The 21682-nt window shown below is 39.9% G+C and overlaps 2 protein-coding genes across 5 annotated transcripts in view; one reads left to right on the forward strand and one right to left on the reverse strand.

Moving 5' to 3' along the window:
- WDR19 (WD repeat domain 19) overlaps nt 1–21682 on the forward strand; it is a 137722-nt gene that overhangs the window by 107680 nt on the left and 8360 nt on the right. For 2 of the 4 annotated variants that reach the window (XM_054029208.1, XM_054029209.1), the window contains exons 33-37: nt 338–488; nt 2035–2158; nt 3184–3260; nt 4587–4711; nt 5570–5874. In XM_054029208.1, coding sequence (XP_053885183.1) covers nt 338–488; nt 2035–2158; nt 3184–3260; nt 4587–4701 — 467 coding nt within the window. In that variant the 3' untranslated portion in view covers nt 4702–4711; nt 5570–5874. Of the gene's footprint in view, nt 1–337; nt 489–2034; nt 2159–3183; nt 3261–4586; nt 4712–5569; nt 5875–21682 lie in introns of those variants that run through there. The other 2 variants (XM_054029211.1, XM_054029210.1) reach the window with 1 other exon arrangement.
- Nucleotides 6542–21682, reverse strand: part of RFC1 (replication factor C subunit 1) — a 78858-nt gene continuing 63717 nt past the window's right edge. Inside the window, exons 12-25 of the mRNA XM_054029212.1 lie at nt 21216–21320; nt 19417–19813; nt 18016–18125; nt 16345–16459; nt 15718–15806; nt 15197–15334; nt 14620–14715; nt 14352–14450; nt 13526–13680; nt 13260–13377; nt 10542–10687; nt 9507–9720; nt 8883–9074; nt 6542–7139 (exon numbers count right to left, since the gene is read on the reverse strand). Coding sequence (XP_053885187.1) covers nt 7056–7139; nt 8883–9074; nt 9507–9720; nt 10542–10687; nt 13260–13377; nt 13526–13680; nt 14352–14450; nt 14620–14715; nt 15197–15334; nt 15718–15806; nt 16345–16459; nt 18016–18125; nt 19417–19813; nt 21216–21320 — 2058 coding nt within the window. The 3' untranslated portion in view covers nt 6542–7055. The remainder of the gene's footprint in view (nt 7140–8882; nt 9075–9506; nt 9721–10541; nt 10688–13259; nt 13378–13525; nt 13681–14351; nt 14451–14619; nt 14716–15196; nt 15335–15717; nt 15807–16344; nt 16460–18015; nt 18126–19416; nt 19814–21215; nt 21321–21682) is intronic.

A 21682-nucleotide genomic window follows, 5' to 3' on the forward strand; every position in this document is an offset into this window, starting at 1 on the left:
ATTAAGAAAAACTTTATAATTATAAGGATAATTAAGCACTGGAACAGGTTCCCTAGGGAGGTTGTGGAATCCTTGTCTCTGGAAGTTTAAGAACAGGTTAAAGAAGGTGGAGTAGCTATACTTAATCCTGGCTCAGTACAAGGGGCTGGACTAGGTGACCTTTTGAGATCCCTTCAAACCCTGCATATCTATGTGGAAATACAAGTACTAAAAATCCATGTAGCTCTGTGCCCTGAGTAAAGAATTTCTTCAAAAGCCTCTCAACCTTGTTTGCTCGATTGCTAAGGTTTTTAGCATTGCTAGTGGTAGATGAATGTTTGCCATTGTTTCATTGCAGACATTGTCCCAATCCTGACGTCAACAGTGATTGAGTGTCATAGAGCAGGATTGAAAAACTCAGCTTTCAGTTTTGCTGCTATGTTGATGAGACCGGAGTACCGCAATAAAATAGATCTTAAATACAAAAAGAAGATTGAAGCAATGGTCAGGTGAGCGAGGCTAATATGATTTATAAGTGCAGACAACAAACCAACTTTATCTGTAGCATTATTGTTCCTCCATAAAATCTACATTTACATATTTTTTCCTTAGATATTTTTCCATAATCCTTACCTTAGGTTGGGAGGTTAATAATTTCCAACTCCTCTAAAGACTGAGGCCCTTATTTTTCATTGTCTTGCATGTGGTATAGTCATTTATCTCTGTGCAAAGTGGGTGTAAAATGCTACCAAACCCGCTGCAATGCTTTACACCCATTTTGCACAGGTGTGAAAGTCTATAGTGAATTGAACTGACAAAGTCGTAGTAGTTCTCCTATATTTGTATTTTCAGGAGTCAGTTGTTCAGCACTGTGCACAGCACTTTGTAGAAAGGTGCAAAGACAATAGTTTAAAACAAAAAAAAGGGAGACGAGGCCAAGGATAAATAGTAAAGTTAAAAAGGCAAACTCTCAAATTCCTTCTCCCTCCCCCTTCTTTGTAATCTGTTTAGACCACAGATTCTTAGAGGCAGAGACCTGGTTTCCTAGTATAACAATACTGTATAGATAATAGTGATGATGTGTTTATCCTACATGTCTAAAGCTCCTGGCCTGCTTTTTAGGTGCCACTGTAGATATCTCCCAGCCAGCATGCCAAACTGCTCTGCTATACTCAGGACACCCTATTGGAGACAATAGGGTTATATGGGGGAAATTGAAAGCAGAATTTTTGCAACTTGTGGGAGGAGTTTTGACTGCTCTGGTCAATATAACTGAAATAGTTCATGTCCAGCTGAATAAAATCAGGGTACAAAATCTGAACCTTGCCAAATTTTATAAAATATTTTAATGAAAATGTCTAATTGTTCTCAAAGCTCATTATGCTGAGACATTGGAAAGGATGTATTAAGCTAAATGGAAAGTGCTATTAAAGAGGATCAAAGCCTTTTCTAGATATACTCTGTTCTGGAACTTTATAGATAAATCACTTAGAAAAACTAATTTTAAGTGTCCCTCTCACTGCCCTCATATTAGTTATAATCTAAACATTTTATAGTAGAGTCTGGATCAGGATCCCTCACCACCATACATACTTGCTGAAAAAGAGCTTATGCACTGCAGCTTCACTGAGCAGAAACTATAGTCCAACTATTACAATTCTGAAGCTTAAAAATTCTAATATTTAACACCTAAATATCATGGTGAGTGGTGCCTAAGAAACAGTAAGATTAGATGATATTACATAGTATATATACACATATCATTTATTACTGGGATGTTTGAGAGATTAAGAATTCAAAATGGTGATCAACATAGCTTAATGGCAAATAAATGCTTCAAATTAAGGGCCCACTTGCAATGTTAGACAGTGTAAGGAAAATATGTGCAGTATTTAAGGGAAAATTGGTGAAGAGGGAAGGTGACAAAATATTGTTAACTAGAAACTGTACATTACTCCAAAAAATTAATGTTTTGCTCTTTACAGAAATATGGTGTTGTCTTCTTTTTTGTGAAGGATTTCTTGTACTTAATTCAGATTCATATCTTATTTCTAGACGACCAGACACATCTGAGGCAGAAGAGCCAACTACACCATGCCCATACTGTGAATTCCTGCTCCCAGAGTGTGAACTCCTCTGCGCTGGATGTAAAAACAATCTCCCATATTGCATTGCAACTGTAAGTATTTTAAATTGAATGACAAATTCCTCTCCTCCCCGCGCGCACACTGTTTGAGACTGCTTCCTTTAGTATTTAGCACTGTATACAAGGTCTGCTTCTTCCCCCTTCTTAAAATGTCAGTTTTGATAAGTAACATTCATCTAAATTTGTAATTGATTCAAACACATTTGTCCAGTCTCTATCCCCATTGTTTAAATGAGAACACAAAATAACTGACTATTATATTGCTAAAATTTAATGAAACCAATGAATTTTTATAGTGAAATTATAAGGTGTATGGTAAGGGAAAGAAAGGAGTTTGTTTTCAATTAAGACTGCTGTGCACAATGTCAGCGTTCCAAAGATGTAACATCTATGTATTTACGGAACCTTTTTAAATTAAGAGTGTACACAAGAAGGAAGCTGTCTCACTCTAAGCAGACTATCACAAAAACTGCTGCTTTGCCTGCAACTTTGTGATCTCAGGTTGGATAAGGAGGTATGCAAACAGATGACCTCACAGCTCTGGTGCCTTCTGTGTGCATGATTAGCAAGTGAAATCTTGTACCTAGAACAAACTCCAGTATAAAAAAAAGCCCCAACATTTTTGGTAAATATCTGGGACTGCTGTTTATAAACGCTTAAAATGGTAACTCAGTAATTGTCATGGAATTGTCCCTTGCCAAAAAGAGGGGAAGAAGGGAGAAATGCAGAATTTCATTACATTTTTCTGCTATTTGTATCTTCTTATTCAGAACTTCTTAAAATCCACAGCACTATTCATGCAGCAACAGATGCAAAAATGAAGTATCCAAATGATCAATCTCATGTAATGTTCGCTTGAAAATAAAGTACAGTAGGATTAAATCTAGCCACGCTGTAGGGTATTTGATACCATTACAAGTTCGTGTCACTGTTTTTCATGAAACTTTTTAGAATTAAGATCTTTCACTGCAGAAAGGAGCAGAGCTGAAGAGTCAGAATGCTGATTAGGATGCAAATACTTACAATTGGGTTTAATCATTGAAAACTTTCACCTGCAGGGTCGGCATATGGTAAAAAATGACTGGACAGCCTGTCCAAATTGTGACTTCCCTGCCCTGCACTCTGAGTTCAAAAAGTAAGTTGGAATCTTTCCTGCTGAATAAGGATTTTTTTTTTTTTTTAATAGCAAAGACCCTTTTCCACAGGAAGAAGCTTTAAGCCTTTCATTCTGAAGGCCCATCATTTACACTTTCACCATAGCGCTACCTTAGCATGAACACATTTGGGCGTGTCGAATGCATGCTACAAATAGAGAACGGAGTAGCTGATTCAGTGTTGTAACCTTTGAAAGAAACTAGCAAGGGTGGAAATAGGCTTCTGCAACTTCCCAACACTTTTCCTTCCCATCCCCAAAGAGGCAGTGCAGAAACACACCAATAGTGGCCTGAGGAGCCCCAACTATTGATGTGGTCCCCTTAAGATTCAAAGGACCAAAGCAGCTGTTCCCCTACCCGACAGACACACTCTCCATAATGCTTGGTTCCAGAGTAAGAATGTACCTTGGCAGAGCTTTGACCTCAGTTATTCTGCTTTAAGCAAGGGAATATCTCCTGATTAGCAGTCACAGGGAAGTAGGAGCAGTTCCTCAGCTCAATTAGTGCTTATTACTGACATTTGAACAGAACTATCTTATCAGTAGAAAGCCTTCCCTTTCAATATTCTCTTTTTAGATTTGCATATTTTACTTTCATACCTGGATAGCCATAAGACTGCATATTTGATTTATCAAATGAGACTGGAGCGTTAAATAGAATTACTAACATAGCCCATCTCTAGAATACAGTAGTGGGCTAGACAGCCTTCCAAGAGCTTTATGTGCTTTACTATAGCAGCATCCAAGAAACCCCTTCTTTCCAAATTATAAGTAGTTACAGCAGAATCTGAATTACGAACACCAAACTGACCAGTCAACCCCACATCTGGTTTAGAAGCACACAATCTGGAGCAGCAGAGACCCCCCCCCCCAAAAAGCAAATACAATGCAGTTCTGTGTTATTGAACTAAAAAAAAAAAAAAAAAAAAACAGCATTTTTCTTCTGCATAGTAAAGTTTCAAAGCTGTGTTGACTCATGTTCAGTTGTAAACTTTTGAAAGAGCAGCCATAACGTTTTGTTCAAAGGTGCATACATTTCAGAGTTACAAACAACCTCTGAAAGAGAGGTTGTTTGTAACTCAGGTTCTACTGTAGTTGACATCTTACAACTGTGTCATTTTCTCCCTTCCCACCTACTAAAATTGATAGTTCTTTCTGGCCTTAAAACCTGTTATAATTACCTAGTTTGATTGCGTGCAGAGCAGACCATAGAATTTTCCCCACTAATTCCTGCATCAAGCCCAACACCATGTGGTTGAAAATGGTGTCAGGAATGTAATTTGACCTGAAATATTTCTTTTAAAATAGCATGTTGCAGAGTGAAAATATATGTCCAATGTGTTCAGAAGGAGTTAGCATTGTCCATCTTAAGAAGATAGCTGACTGCACACCATATCTCAACCCAGAAGAAATGGAACAGTGAATTTATTCAAGTAAGTGCTACTGCCACTTCTAGAACAAACCCTAGGAAGATATGCAAGAAATGAGCCAAGATACAGTGACTGGCTTGATGAACTTTAGGGAAAATGGATATTTATGTAATTACAAAACTTAGTATGCTAAGTGTGCGTGTTTATATGGGAACTCTATGGTGTTCCCTGCCCTACAAAGTTTACAATCAAAGATGAATATGTGCAACACCAAGCACAGGGTAGTGCCTACAGGCTGAAGCAGATTGAGAACCTATCAATGTGATAAACAGGATGGCAAGAAGGCACTGCAAGCCATTAGTTTTGATTCTTATTTGACAACCTCAGGTAGCAAGTTTTGGCTTGAAATGCTCAGTCTTCAAAGAATGCAACCAAATTCTCATCACTTGCTGCCATTAATTCACTCCTTAGCCTATTTTACAGTAAATACTGTACTGGTTAACATTTTGAATCCAGTATTTGACATCCCAATTCTGGTACCCGAAAATAGAAGTCTTTGGTTTGTTTGTAGTTCAAGTGGACAAAGCTTAGTACTGTTCAGATACCAACTATTCTTACGTGAGAGCTGTAATTAGTGTATTGTACCTACAGTCCTGTAGGTTTTCAAAAGTGCTTAATACCCACTGTGTAAAGAAATTGTCACCATAAGCAGCAGACTAATATTTTACTTTTTAGTTGTAGTACATATCTTCTCCATTTAAACATCAATCCTGACTATGAAAGAGGTTCAGTTTTATAACAACGTTAATTTCATATTAGAAGATTGACAAGCAATTTATTTATTGTTAATGCATTGAAAAGTCAGTTTGGTACAGTTGCCTATATTTTGAAGACTGAGTAACTGCTCCTTTTCATTTTCAGAATGATTGGGTCCTTCTGGAGTGTTGTGGCATTAAGGAAGCTCCTTATCAGTTTGGTGGATTTTTGTTCCCCCCCAAATACCTGAGCAGTTGTCATTTCTGTTCTCTATTTTGTGATATAAAAATTAACTAAATATTTACTGAAAGCAGAATAAATCCAATTTTACCCTTAAAGTTAAAGTCTGTTCAGCTTCAGCAGCACAAACGGGAACAGTGCTAACTCTTTGTTTCAGCATTCTCTGCTGCATATGAAAGTTTGTCACTTCATTTAAGAGTATATATAGTACCAATAGAATTTCCTCTACAGCTCTGGTGTGACTGCTTCCATGTGTGTTCATTTATAGGCAACTCATTACTGGAGGGGTTGATAGCTAGGAGATGTGGATAAGCAATACAAATAGCTGAAGGAAGTAAAATTTAGCATAATAAAGAGGGCATTACACTAATCTCAGGACCTTGGGGTATACCCATTTAACGTTTTTCTAACTTAAGATATTGTAAAGATTTCCATGTTGCTGTTGCAATATAGACATTGGTGTTTAAATTCCACAACACTGCTTAGGAATCTTGAGCTAGAAATTCAATGGGGGAGGAGGGGGTAAGAGCATATTAGGCTATCAGGCTTTGGGGTTTTTTTTCCTGAACAAATGCAGTATAGAGCAGGGGTGGGGCCATGACTGCTTACAAAATTGGGGTTAGGATTGAGGGGTTTGGGGAAAGGCTCAGGGGTGCAGGCTATAAGTGACATTTACCTCAAGCAGCTCCCAGAAGCAGTGACATATATAGTGATATAGCTTTTCCATGCCTCTCTCCTTCAACAAAATGAGGGGGAGGTGGAAGGCAAAACCCAGGGAAGAAATTCCAATACACTCTGTAGCCCCAAAAGCTGAGGTAGATTGTTATGAAGGCCTGCTGGGGACAAATACCATCTTCAAGCTATGAAAAGGGGGGAGAAACCTGAATACGCCCAATATAATTAAAAAAAAATTGTGAAACTAATTTTATTGCAATTTTATACATTGCTGCAGTTTTATAATGTACAAAAGAAAGATGCAATTTAAATTTTTTGCATTATGTACAAGATTTCACCACATAATAGCAGAGATTTAGTAAAAAAGGTTCAAAGTCCTGTGAAGAAAGACTATTAGTATAAATGGCAGGAACCTAAGCCCCTCTTTCAACATGCTACTGCTGCAACTGGTGCTTATTTACAGGTGACCTTCCAGCAGCAGCAGACTAAAGTCTGCATTTTGTTTACAATCTTTTTTATACTTTGCAGAATGTTAACATTTACATCACCCATGCATATTTGGATTGCAAAGCAGCCACACTACCTCTATAAGAGGAGCATTTTCAGCCCACTGGTTCTACCCTTCCAGCTGCAATAGGATCACTGCCAGAAAGTGGGTATTATGGGCAAGCAAAGCTGTGTCCGAAGCTAGAGTGGTTACCCAATGTACTCAGTCAGTATTGAACAGTTCAGTGTCTCATTTCTTTCCTTTCCCTTTTCCTTTTTTTGTTTCTTCTCTGTTTGCTGATTTTGACGGTTTGGAAGACTTTGCCTTTTTTTGCTGGAAATAAAATTTAAAATGCAGGTTTAGTGTGCCATGCCAAGTCTAAAGGAAGGATATCATAAACAGATAATATTAGTTACTTCCAATTTGTGTCCTGATCCTGAAGCAGTCAATCTAAATAAAACCTCTAAAGACTTAAGTCAAAAAGGACCAGAGACATTCACTTCATTACTGCTGTTGTCAAAGCTCACTGCACATACCAGGGCTCCTTGCATCCCTCCATTCCGTCCCTGTGTGCCACCCTTCCATCTCCTGCACAGTAGGGGCTAGGGTGACCAGACAGCAAGTGTGAAAAATCGGGACGGGGTAATAGGATCCTATATAAGAAAAAGACGCAAAAATCGGGACTGTCCCTTTTCCCAAGATGGCGCCGAAGGCGAAGAAGGAGGCTGTCCCCGCTAAGACAGAGGCAAAATCCAAGGCTCTGAAGGCTAAAAAGGCCGTTTTGAAAGGAGTCCACAGCCACAAGAAGACGACCTATAAAATCAGGACATCTGGTCACCCTAGTAGGGGCTCTATACCTCCCCCATCATTCTTCTCTGTCTGGGAGATAAGTTATTCAGGATGGCAACAACATTTTAAACTGTACTGGGCCAAAGAGCAACACAGATGTTTTGCAGACATCAGCAATTTCTTTGTTTCATAGAGCTGATTGAAAGTGCTGGCTCTGGCAACCAGATGCAAAGAGCTCTGCAAGTCGCCCTTTTGCTTTTCCGATTTTTACCAAAATGGGCAATGTCTGTCCTATTGATGCCGAAAGCATTCCCTGAAATTATGGAATTGATCAGATGAGGTGTTCAATTGCATTACAAACAGAAAAACACCAAATTGAAAATTGGCTGAGTGACTTGAGACCCTAAATGTGCTACTTGAATATTAGACAACAGTAGGGTTACCATATTTCAACAATCAAAAAAGAGGACAGGAGGAGCCCCGCCCCCGTCCTGCCCTAGCCTCGCCCCTTCCGCTCCCTCCCACTTCCCACCCCCTCAGAACCCCCAACCCTCCCCCCCACTCCTTGTCCCCTGACTGCCCACTCCTGAGACCTTCCCCACATCCTAACTGGCCCCCTAGGACCCTACCTGTCCCCTGACAGCCCCCCCAGAACTCCTGACCCATCTAAACCCCTCTGCTCCCTGTCCCCTGACTGCCCCCTCCTGGGACCCCTGCTCCTAACTGCCCTTAAGAGCCAAGCTGCCCGAGCCAGCACTACCGGCTTCGGGCAGCCCCCCCTGCCTCCGGACCCCGAGCCGCCGGAGCAGAGCAGCTGGAGCCGGGTAGGAGAAGTGCCTGGCCGGCGGCTCGGGGTCCGGAGGCAGGGGGGGCTGCCCGAAGCCGGTAGCGCTGGCTCGGGCAGCTCGGCTCTGAAAGTCTGAGAGGGGAGGAGCGTAGCAGAGCCGCCGCAGGAGAGGAAGTGCCCAGCCGGCATTTTCCCGGATATGTTTGGCTTTTCGGCAATTCCCCCCGGACGGGGGTTTGATTGCTGAAAAGCCGGACATGCCCGGGAAAAACCGGACGTATGATAACCCTAGACAACAGTGCTCCAGCCAAAATTTCAAACCTACCATCAGAAAATGCTCCCCTATTTGCAACAAGATGAGATTTAGAAGAGTCAAAGTTAAACACCCAGCAAACCAGCGAGTGTGTGTTCGAGTCCCTGGTGAGATGGTCCAACTTCTCACAGGAGACAGATCGGTTTCCTTGGTGTTACACTGCTCTATTATTGGCTGGAAGCATTACCTTGATCATTGCATCACTTTCAATAGGATCTTGCTCATCCTCATCAGACTGCAATTCATCAGCATTCAATTCTTCATTCACTTCTGAAGCCAACCCGGGCCCTTGCTGCCGTTTGGAGGTCTTTACTGCATGCAGGGCATATGGTGTCAAATGTGCCTCTTTGTTATAGGCTCGTGTAAAAGCTGCTTTGACCTGTTCAGGGGTGAGGAGACATTATAAGCACTAGATTAAAGACTCCCCGTTGTTTGGCTAACCAAGCTATGATCTGGTCAAGGACTCCCCCAGAGAAGAGTATCTGTAGCCTAAGGCTTGCAGAGAAGGAGACAGGGAAAGGAATGCGGGGAGTACACAGGAGGACGCATCTAAAATGCAGATTAAGGGCCTAATCTGTATTTCTTCTTTGAGATTCAGTCACTTGGCTAATGAATATTTGAAAGCATGGTTATAGATCACCTTTCAAAATTGTAACTTTGGGAGCAGAAATGGTAACCTGCTTCAGCCATCCATGTCCTGTCCCAATGCCACGGCACAGTGGATGTTATTCTGTGTTTTATTCATAAGGCCAAAGAATTACCATACATTTATAGAAGGAGGTAATAGCAGAACGTAACTAGTGAATTTTACCTTGGGGTCCAGTTTAGAAAAGGGACTAGGTTTGCCTCCCCAGCTGGATATTTCCATAATATTTTCAACATCTTCTCTCATCAAGCAGTAGGAGTCCATGAATGTTACAGCATCCTGTACACCTTCTGTTCCTAAGCTTGTCAAGGGTTTAACAAGTGCATCCCGCAAGTATGACAAATACTCCATGTTTATGGCTCTCTTGCTGGTGTGGGTTCTTGCCAAATGAAGAGAGATTGCATTAAACAGGATTTCCTTGAGGCTCATTCCTAAAGGTCAGCTCCCAGTGCAAATCAAAATACACCCTCATGAATAGGCTCTCACCATGTTAAGAATCAGCAGTGTCTAGGAACACCATAATGCAGGCTGCATTTCGGCATGGAGCTACCAGTGCTGAATAATTACAAATGCCCCTGCCATAAGATATCCAGATTAGGGCCCTGGACAGACAGTATCAGTTACAGTGGACTAGCTAGCAAGGGGCATCCCACAGCAAACCACAATTTTTTTAAATAAAATCATATTCTCAAACTATTTTAATGGTTGATTATACAAAAATTGCTTTATAGTCTGCCTATTGACCACCTTAGTGCTAGCCCAGTGTTATTGGAAGCCTATGACTAAGCTCTTGGAATGTGACCATTGCCAGCCAAAGCACATGTATCTGTGTCCTTACCCTCTCTCTAATGGACCTTTTAATATTAATTTTAAAAGGAGAAACCTATAGCAAATAGAGGCTTTTCTGCTTTCCACACATTTTGCTCTGACCCTCCCAAGACCAGTGTTACCTTCTCTCCCAAACCCCATTCAGTCCTGTCCCTAATCCATTTGCTCTCCTTTCTTATTGGTGCCCTCTCTCCTATTAGGAGACATCAGCCTCTCATTTCTCTCCTCACCTGCTGCTCTCCAGAACCTAGTTCCTCCTAACTGTAGCAAGAGATAATGTAACTCAGCGCTCTTTCAGATCATTAACTACCAGTAAGAACAAACATCCCAAAACAGTGTACACTGGGAAGCACAGAGGGAGGTCTGCATTACCTGAGACTCATGTGCATTGCCAGTTCTTGAACAATCCGATCATGTTTGCCTGTGGATGAAAATTTCCCCAGCCAGCCTGGAAAGTTAGGAAACTGTGACATGTAACCTCTCATTAGCTCCCCAGGGAGAACACTCGAATAAATGGCCTGAAAGGTGAAGTACACATGAAATTCAGTTCAGAAGTAAATGTTTAACACTGGCACCAGTGACACACTGAAAATACAAAATACCAATAGTGGCATGTTGTAGAAGTTAAAGATAGAGGAGACCTATACAAATATAGGGTATGTCTACACTGCAATGAAAGACCTATGACTGGCCCAGGTTCTTAGACCCTGTGAGAGGGAAGCATTTCAGAGCCCGGACTTCAGCCCAAGCCAGAGTCCCTAAACTGCAACTTCTAGCCATGCAGCCCGAGCCCACTGACCTGAGCTCTGAGACTCAGTGCTAGGGTTTTTTTTTTTAAGCACAGTCCAGACATACCCACAGGGTATCTTGGAGGCTATGGAATAATCTCCAGTGGGAAGTGGAGGAGGTCATATAATAAATTCTAATGCCAGAAGGGACCATTGTGATCATCTAGTCTGACCTCCTGCATAATACAAGCCAAAAAACTTCCCCAAAATAATTCCTATTTGAACTAGAGCAGATCTTTTAGAAAAATAATCTTGTTTAAAAAGTGCCAGTGATGGAGAATCCCTGGATACAGGCAGAGTTAGACTGGGCAAAGCAAAAGAAAACGTGGAGACAATCCTACAGTGGTAATGGGATGGATTATTAAGTCTCTCTCATTTTTAAAACTTCTAAAATGCACCATATCCACCAAAAGAAAAATCCCATATCTTTTCTTATTCTAAACATTATTATGGCCAGCATCCTCTCAATATTAAATCTAAAGGACTAGTTTAATCCCTGTACGTTGGCATGTTTCTAGAAGTAAGTGCAAAAAGGTCAGTATCCCTTGCAAAGGAAATGCATATTTCCTAGTATTTTAACCACTTAAGAGCAACAGATATATCTGGTGTGCTAGCCATCAGCACAACTAATTGTGCACCACCCCACCCCTGTCCCTCAGGCCAAGGGATATGAATCCCTCAGCATAGGCATTACGGATTTCAAGTTGTTTTCAATCATATGGTTAGAGCTGAAATACAGCTACTGATACATGGCATAGAAAAAGGCTCATACATGGGCTCATACAGTGGTCCCCAACCTTTTCCGTGGGGCTGGCGCCAGACAACTATCCGCTGAGCACTGTGGCCACTGGAAAAGCAGCTGCTGAAATGCCGCCGTGAAGCAGCGTCATCAAGAGACGTCGCCACCGAAATTCGGCGGCATTTCAGCGGCTGCTTTTCCGGCGGCTAGTATGTGGGCGCACATGGATGCCCTGGCGGGCACTGCGACACCCGCGGGCACTGCATTGGGGACCCCTGGGATATGGTGTCTCAGAATGGGATAAATTAAAAACCTAACAGACCAGGGATGGAGCTGACATCTTAGTCCACCTGTCATGGCCTTTCGTACAGAGGCCGGCCATTCTTGATGTTTCTGGCTTAGCTGCCTTCAGAGTATCTCCTGAAAGGAGTATCCAGACACATAAATGACCGTCTCTGTGGGAAAGTTAGGCACCTTAGATGTGCATTAGGCTCAGGAACAATAGCTAGGCACCATGCACAGCTTTTAAACTCCTTTGGGGTTTCAGTCTGGGCACAGCCTCAGCACCAGATTGAGTCCTTAAAGGCTGCAAAACTCTATTAAGATACAAAATACCCCAAAACCAAAAGCCACTATCCTCAAACTGAACTATTTAATGATTTTGGCTACTACACCAGCCTAAACGTGATGACAAACACAGAGGATCCAGTCTGCTCTGTGTTGAAGGAACTGAAATGGCTGGCACGAATAAACTCCTTTATATATACAGCCTTAGCCACCAAATGTTTAGCACCTTGAGGGGGCACTCATGCATCCCCCAATGGACACAGCTTTCAAGAGGTTTCTGTGAACTTGACACCAGGGGCGTGACAGTGTTTCTCAAAGTTTGTGTGAAGGGGAGAGGGAGAGAAACACCAGAGGAACTGGCCAAGATGGCATGGACAGATCTCCATGTTGTTCTCCAGACTGTCAGCTTTAATTTTAAAACCAACAGTCTAACAATTATGGTTACAAAGAAAACTTTCAAAATGTGACAGTGTAACAAATGAAGAGGTGTCTGCCTGAGTTTGCAAAGAGCCTGCTGCAATACCTGTGAGATCTGAATTGTCTCATTCATTTCAATGAAAACCAACTCAGATGCCAATGATACTTTAAACGTGAACACTGTTTTTCTCAGAGAGAGAGAGTGTGTGTGTGTGTGTGTGTGATGGCGGGGGGATTACAAGGACTAGCCAAGGGAGGTAGGGGACACACACATGATGATAAAGACTTATCCATCTTAATTTTCTACAACATATAACAGGGTTTCAGGGGACATGCAATTTCCTGAAGAGAGCCTCAAGCTTTCAGAAGTTTTGGAAATGCTGTATTAATACAGGAGAAGCTTTTCACTCACGTGAATATGGGCAATGTAGTCCAAATGGCAGAATCGATCATTTGAACTGAACAATATAACTGTACAAACTATAAGTTATGTAATAAACCAGGACAACAATTTCAAGGGAGTGGTCTGGTATCTGGGACATCCTTACGTTACGTATGAGAAATGAAAGAAGGGTTTACCTGCATAGGCAGAAGGTTCCAGTTTTGCTTACTGCGAATCTGCTTGTCAACTAGATCACCATCACATATACTGTCTGCTGCTCTGCTCAGTAGCATCAAGTGTTTTTTCATGTTACCTCTGGAAAAAAGTAGTTGTCCATATTACTGCAGGAACCTCCAAATATATTAAAGAGTAAAAACTCTCTCTCTCTCTCTCTCTCTCTCTCTCACACACACACACACACACACACAACCCGTTTCACTATTTGTGATATGGGACAACTCACCGAGCAGCAACAGGTTTCACATGTACATAATTTTCTTGGACAAAAAGAGGTGCTAGAGAGTAATCATAGAAGAATAGGTCAGATTTGTCTATAAGAGACATGTGAGCAGTTTCCTCTCCAGCAGTAAAAACCTTCCTGACGACATCAAAGGGGCCCTAAAATAAAGGCATTTTAAAAAGCTGATCACACATGTGCTGCATCTTCTACGAATAGTAGATGAGGACAGGAAGTAACTATAGTGACGGCCCATAGCTATATCTGGACTCTAATATAAAACTCTACTATAACTACTTCTATCCAAAGATCTTGAAGTGCTTTACAGACACTAAGATTGAGCTTCAACACCTCTGCGAGTAGGTTGAGGTAAATAATTTTATGACTATTTGTGAGGATGAACGATTGTCAAGGGTAGGAAGGAGTGAGCTCCATAATCTTTAACCTTCGGGGAGCTGCCAAGTTAGTCCTTTAAACAACAACAAAAAAAACAAACACGATAAAAAGCTGTATTGCCTGGCCTACTTCATCTAAAATATTTTAATCTTGCACAGGTAAATTAGATCTGCACAGATCCATAATAGACTTCAAGGAGCATTCTGCTCTCACCTGTTCTGGGAAAAACTCTACTTCAATTTTTTTGTTGGTTTTACTCTTCAGTTATGGTGACAAAACTTTACCAAATAAGTGGGTCTGGTGCATACTCAAAACACTTTTTAAGTAGCTGACTACCTCTATATTTTGACTACTAGTATTTTATTTCTTTTGTTGAACTTCTGGTTACTAGGAACAAATCCATTAGCAGCTGATCCAAGATGTACACTCTTCTTACCAATTTGATGTCCTTTTTGGCTTTGCTGGCATCAGCTTTTGCCTCATCATAGGTCAGTGATTTATTTTTTGTACACCACATACTAAGATTATGTAAAACCTGGGAACAAACAAAACAGACAGCTTATGTATAGCTAAGGACATCTGACAGGACAAAGACATAGGAAGAAAATCTGATCTCTATACAAAAGCAGCAATCTAGCGTTCATGTGCTACAAATGCAAGCATGAACTACAGGCTACCAAGATTGGTACAGGTGTATAACTGACCTGCCTAATGTCCTGATTTGCTGCCAGAATTATCTCATTCATAGCTGGAGCCGGTATCTTTAACCCTTCTTTAAATGCAATAGACATCATGGCACCCTGTAATAAGCAAAATATTTGAAAGAGAAAAATATCTTGAGTATTTTTGTACATATAATGTACTTAAAATAGAATAAAAATGATGGACTAAATATGCACATTTACAATGAAGAATGTTACAATGATTTAATTTCAATTTACAAGGTATGATTTATTATTTTTTTTAAACAGTCCTCTTTCAAGTATGCATATCTATTACCCATTGTTACCTTTACTTGGCTCTTTTGAAAAATAAGGCCACTTTCTTAGATGCCTAACTATGCATCCACTTTTGAAAAAGCGAGCAATAGCCAACAAGATCCCCCTCCACCCTGCAACTACTGAAGTTACTCCGTGCAACCTAATTTTTGACCTTAGGTGTTGATGCAGATTTCTATTTCTACCAGTGACTGGAAAATTAAAAAATAGATCCTTGTAGAGAATTGGCTGCATTCAATGCAATGCTACTCAATGAACAACCTCCTAATGTCACTATTCCTACCTTAATCTGTTCTAGCCGAGGTCTCTGAAAGCGAAGATCAAAACAGTAATGTACCAGGGAACGAATCTTGGGATGGTTCCGATCATTACACATACAGATTATAGGAATCTTTGTGGTTTTGATCAGACCAATTAACTCCTGCAATGTAAACACATTTACAGTGTAAATGTTAGAGTCTTCATATATCACACATAGCAAAAACTATTAGAATTTGTTATCTTAAAGCAGCTTATGAGTCAATACTTGGGTCAAATCATCAGTTGGTGTAAATCAGCATAGCTCTATTGACTGTAATGGAGTTACATTATGGACCTGGTCCTTCTTTTCCTAACTCTGTCATTTACCACTCTATTGAAAAAGAAATTTATTTCTGTGTCTCAAACCATGCAGTTCAAGCAGGTTTTTTCAGTACTTTAAATACTCAGCTCTGTGATGAGATTTTTATTATCTAGATTAACCACTTTGCCCATATAAATGTTACACATTTTACTAGTGACAGCAACCAACTGTAGATGTTTCACCTGTATTCCTCCTCTGTCTTCATTCCCTGCCATTCCATCCACTTCATCCATGATCAATACATGTTTCATGCTAACTGAATGGGATGTTCCTAAAAAATTAATGAGGACAAGTGAAGTTGCACTGAAATACTTATTTCCCAGGGTTATAGAGGTGCTGCTCTTTACACAACTCTCTACAGTTAAATCTATATTAATGAAATGTTAATCTCCTGTTCTGCCAGTCGCACATACAGTACACTCAAAATACATGTTCACACTGTAGTGCTGATTGATTCTCTTGTCATATCTACAATATCCAGTCCTATGCAGCAGGAGAGCAATTATACAGTTTTTAGCAGTTTGTGTAACTTCCACAACATACCGTAATTAAATATCAACCTAAAGTAATATTTAGGATTCTTCCCGAGCCCATTGCTCTGACTTGCTTTCATATTAATACATGAAACTCCCTCTCTAAAATATGGGGTTGATCCTACCAGCTACTGAGCACACACAGCTCCCAGTGGATGTCATGGAAGAAGGGTAGTTACTTCACTGCAGTAGGAGTTGAGGTGCTCAGCACTGCACATAATTGGGATCTATCTAAAAAAAAAAAAAAAAAGGGCAACAAAGGAACACCACACATACCAGAACAGAAGTCTTTCATGCTGGTGTTATTCAGAGATTCGGCAACCACATCCTTCAAACTGTTCTTACTGCGAGTGTCACTAGCATTCAGTTCCACATAGCTGTACCCCAGTTCCTAATCCCAATACGAACCAAGCAGAACAATTAGAATACATCAGAAAAAAAAACCAAAACCACTCATGAGCAAAGATGGGAAGACCATACATTATAAACTAAAACGATGTACAGCTTTGTATTTCCCCTCCTTTTCTCTTGCATTCTAAATATTTTTTGGATAAATCATCATAAACAGAGACATGCTATATTACCCCACAGCAGAACAAAATTCACTGCTGATTCAGTAATTCATTTCTAAAATTCTGTAAGTTTGGAGGTGGGTCTGTCTTCTTCTAATTTTATAAAACTGGGAAGTCACAGATTCAGCCGCAAAAGGGGACTGACATAGCACATCAAGAACTCAGTTTAAATTAACAGAATATACAGTATATGTCTCAACTGAAGCAGAAGTCAGAGTTTTAGTTTGGGATTTTCAAAGGGGCCAAGAGTTCTGGGCCCAACTCCTATTGGCTTTCAATAGGATTTGGGTACTAAACTCCCTTAGGCCCCTTTGTGAATGAAATCTGGGATTTTCAATTAGTATTTCTGAAAGATTTACAGTAAGAAACATTCAGTGTGAAATCCTCCATTATCTCCCACCACAAAACTAGACAGCTTAGGCTAGAGTTTCTTGAACTTTTCAGCTTATGACCCCTCATTGAAAGCCAAACATTGACCCCATTACATATACTATAAAAAAAGAGCATATTAAAAAAAAGTTACATAATAATAGATATAATTATTGATATATTAAATTAAAATATTTATAACTGTGTATAATTTATTAACAATAAGCTTCCATAATTATGTTGATGTAATTGGATTTTTAAATGTAATAAGAATTTATATAATTTCATTATTTCTTTGCTTTACAATTGTAATGAAGTTCTCAACACCTCGCGACTCCTGACGGTCTTTCATGATGTGCCTGGGGGTCATGACTGACCAATTGAGAAACATTGTTATTATTAAGACAAAAATTTTAGAATCATTTTCAAAATTTCAGCAAAAATTCAGTCCCAACTCTTCTCAGCTTCTTTTGTCTTCAACAATTCACTTAGAAAGTTTGGCACTAGGGCAAATGAAAAGTTTTAGGAGGAATACAAAAATATATCCCCCTAAACCTAGTGTCACACAGGATTTTCAAAAGCATGCAGTGATGGCTTCACTCTGCTCCCACTAAACTTCAACTGGTAGATCTGCTATTAGCTTCAATAGGAACAGAGTTAAGCCAATGCTGAGCACTTCAAAAAATCCCATCCTCAACTGCTCATCATACTGGAACTTGCGTTCCTTTTCATAAATAGACATGGGTGCACAATCACATCACTATCATCTATGTACTTACACCATACTCATTACATGAGTATCCTAGCAGCTATATTATCACGTAAGACCCTGACAATACAATCAGTTCTGCATGGGTGGATCTTCATGGGGATTCTATATAGGTGGACCCCTACACCCATGCAGAGTCACAGTGGGGGCCCATCTTAATGTATCCAATTGTAGGTGCAAGTATTGGATATAGACCTTGATCTTGCATCCCAAAAACATTTGTGAACAAGCACTCACCTCACAAACTAAAGCAGCTGTAGTCGTTTTACCAACTCCTGGTGGACCTGACAGCAAAGCTGCTTTAAAATTAGTACCATCTTCTTTGCCTCCCGATTTACTAGGTTTTGCTAGAAAAATAAAAGCAACTTTTATCTAGATATAATACAGGGATGGTAGATAGTTACGTATTTTAAAAAGATACCTTAAAAATACCAGACCTTAAAACAAGCAAGCTCAATCGTTGGATATCAAAACAATGGAATATAAATCTATAGAATAGTCATAGCATGAAAATTTGGAGAACTGTAATTCAAATAATCTTAGTTTAACAGAATATGCGATTGCACTCTTTGCTTTTAATGTTTTCAATAATTAAAGGTACCTGTGGCACTAAAATGTTTTAACACTTTTAGTTGCTGTGAAACATTAATATTGGATATATTTAAAAAAAACTGTGTTGCAGTGAAATTACATTCAAACTTACTGCGCCCTTTTCATTTTCTCTTACATATCCTCATGAAAGGGCATAAAAAATTAGTCCAGAATACCACACACTAAGTACCAATAGATTGCACTGACCAGCTTGCAGAGTCTTTTCTTTAAAGTTGCAGATTATCCCTAAAGCAACTTGCTAGTCAGTGCCAGGACCTTGGGAACTCACTTCTTCCCCACGGGCACAACAGCCACCAGAGTATATTAGCCTTCAGGGCATGCTGCAAGGCCCACCTTTTCTCCCTGCTAGTGAGGAAATGGGTGTTGGCCAGAGACAGTCATGTTGGTGGGGGAAGGGAATTAATGTCTATTATATGTATGTTGGGGTTTGGGCCTATCTTATAGTTTGTAAATAACCAAACAAATAAAGTACAAAACTGTGCAAACAGTACAGTGTAAATCTGGTGAACTGAAAATGATTGTTTTACAACTTCAAAGGTAAAACAGACAACACTTGCTGAAAATATTGCTTCTATTCTGAGGCCTGGTCTACACTGGGGGAGTGCGGGGGGGATCGATCTAAGATACGCAACTTCAGCTACGAGAATAGCATAGCTGAAGTCGACGTATCTTAGATCGAATTAAAATTACTTTGCATCCTCGCAGTGCTGGATCAACGGCCGCAGCTCCCCCGTCGACTTTGCTTCCGCCTCGCGCACTGCTGGAGTTCAGCAGTCGACGGGAGAGCGATCAGGGATCAATTTATCGCGTCTACACTACATGCGATAAATCGATCCCCGATAGATCGATCGCTATCCGGCGGGTAGTGTAGACATACCCGGGGACTTAAACCTGATTCCAGACTTCTACAGTGGCTTGCACTCTATAAAAGAGTCTACATGAAGCTGAGCAGTGTGAACACCCGAAGTTCTACAAATTGAGAATCCTGAAAACAGCCAGAAAAATAGATATTAATTGCATAGTCACCATGTTTGTCCTCAGAAGTATTCTTGTGCCAGTTTCGGAGCCATCGTAATAACTTATTGGCACAGCTTTGATCCCCTTGCTGTCCAATTACTGTTTTAAGAGATGTGGGCTTATATTTATCAACCCACAGCAACCCCTCTGCTCTGTCTTTGCTTATCTCAGGAACACAACTCTCTTCAGGTTTTGCGGCATGCTTCTTCTCCATAGCTTGCTGCTTGAAGTTCAGACCTTTCTGAGCTTCAGTAGTTTCTTTTTTTATAGATCTGAAGGTGCCTCCTTTTTCAAGAGTGGAGTTGCTTTTTTTAGGGTCAGTTTCTTTCTTAGCTGGGCTAATTTTTCTTTTTTCAGGCTCTGTTTTCTGTGGGGTCTTGTCCCATTTTGACTTTGCTTTCTTTGCCTTAAGAGTGAAAGAGTCAGAAGAGTGAAAGTGTAAAGGGAAAATAAAACTATACAAGAACAGGTCAGTAGCACACCCAGCTAAAGAGCCTTCGGAAGGGTGACAACTTATATCACTAAAGCTAATTAGAATTTTCCCCACCCCCTTTTAAAATAGTCAGCAAAAAAATTAAAACTTCCATTTGGAAAGAACACTGCAGTGCCTCATGGGACTAGTAGTCAGGCCAGGGAGTCCCCTGCACGGAGTGGGCCATGAGGCACCTGAAACTGTAACTCTGATTATTCACCATGGTCTCCCTTATTGCTGAGTCATTATGGTGTATCAGGGAGTCCCTACTCATGGCACTTTGTGGGAGATGTAGTTTGAGGCTGGGGAATGCAGCCCATGGAAGAGAAAAGGGCAGCAAACTACAACTCCTATGAGGCACTATGGTGGCATTTCAAAATTTAAATTGGTTTTTGAACAAAAAGTCAAAATTGCCTGTGGAAAACAGATACTTTCCTTGAAAAATTTAGCTGAGTCAAAAGCCCAAATTTCCATCAAAACACATTTTGGAGCTCTGTGACACCTCCAAAGAAACACACAGTTCCAAACTTAGTTAAGTATGAGGATGGCAAGCCCATGAGTGGATTACAACAGGAACACAAAATGTCTCAGCTTTAGACTGATATAAAATAAAAAAAAATCATTACATTTCAGCTGCTAGTCACATGAGAAATAGCAAGACTGTGTCTACACTGAGTTTGGAAACCATGGTAGTACCTCTAGAAAACTTAATACTGTTTGCCTGGTCATTGTAGACTGAGCTTAACCACACCGTAAAATAAATTTTATAGCATTCATCAACATACGTTTATTTAGATTAAGATTACTTAATGTTTGCACAGAGGAGTGACAATGTTAAAGCACAAATAAATGCTAAATTTATCATTGCAATTTGCACTTAATTACCCTAAATTTGCAATAGGGTCTCAGATTTGAATTATGGCCTTGATATCGTACAGTATCGATCATCTTCAATTAGACAGCAACAAATGTAAAATAATTGTATAGATTTGCTAGAGCTATTACATTTTAAAGGATAAACAATTAGAAAAATTTATTAAATTTATTTGATTTCCCCGGAATATACTCATTCCTCAGATAGGCAGCTGCACTAGAGGGAGTGTGAGAGTGTATTAAATAGGTTAAAAAAAATAAATATGAGAACCAAAGCAAAAGTGAATAAAAGGAAGTCTTCTTTTCCACAATACCTCCCAAAGAGAAGTCAGAGTGATGGAAGCGTGTCTGACTACATAAAGCCAGTCTGAAACTGCCGACAGATGGACGGGCAGACAAAAACACACACACCATACTAGCTGACAGTGCTTTAAGAAATAAATTAAGTTTAATTCGTACAAACCTCTGCTTCAGCTGCTAATTCATATTTGGACTTTTTGCCTGGCATAGTTCGAATCAGATCAAATAGGCCATCCTCATGAATAATTTTTGTCCCTAATGTTGATGCCTAGACCGGAAAGAATAATTAAGATTAGCTCAATTGCACTTAAACTGCTTTACAGAAGTGAATTATGTATGTAATTCTTAAGTTTGGAAACACAAGCAATGTTAAAAAGCTGTATAATAAGTGTCTATTCACATTACAGTTACAATTTTAAAAACAAAATTAATACCAAACATATAGCCTATAATTGACACAAATGAGACAGGAGGGGGAGAGTTTAGGGTATGTGTGGTTGTTTCTAGCAGTAATATAAAAACAAAAACATTGTATATTACAATAAGATATTTAAATGATTTATAGTCAGATTATAGAATGGTAACATTTGAAAAAAAAATTACTTGAAACTAATTTACATACCTGGAAGG

This window comes from Malaclemys terrapin, chromosome 5 (assembly GCF_027887155.1).
Source record: "Malaclemys terrapin pileata isolate rMalTer1 chromosome 5, rMalTer1.hap1, whole genome shotgun sequence".
NCBI lineage: Eukaryota > Metazoa > Chordata > Testudines > Emydidae > Malaclemys > Malaclemys terrapin.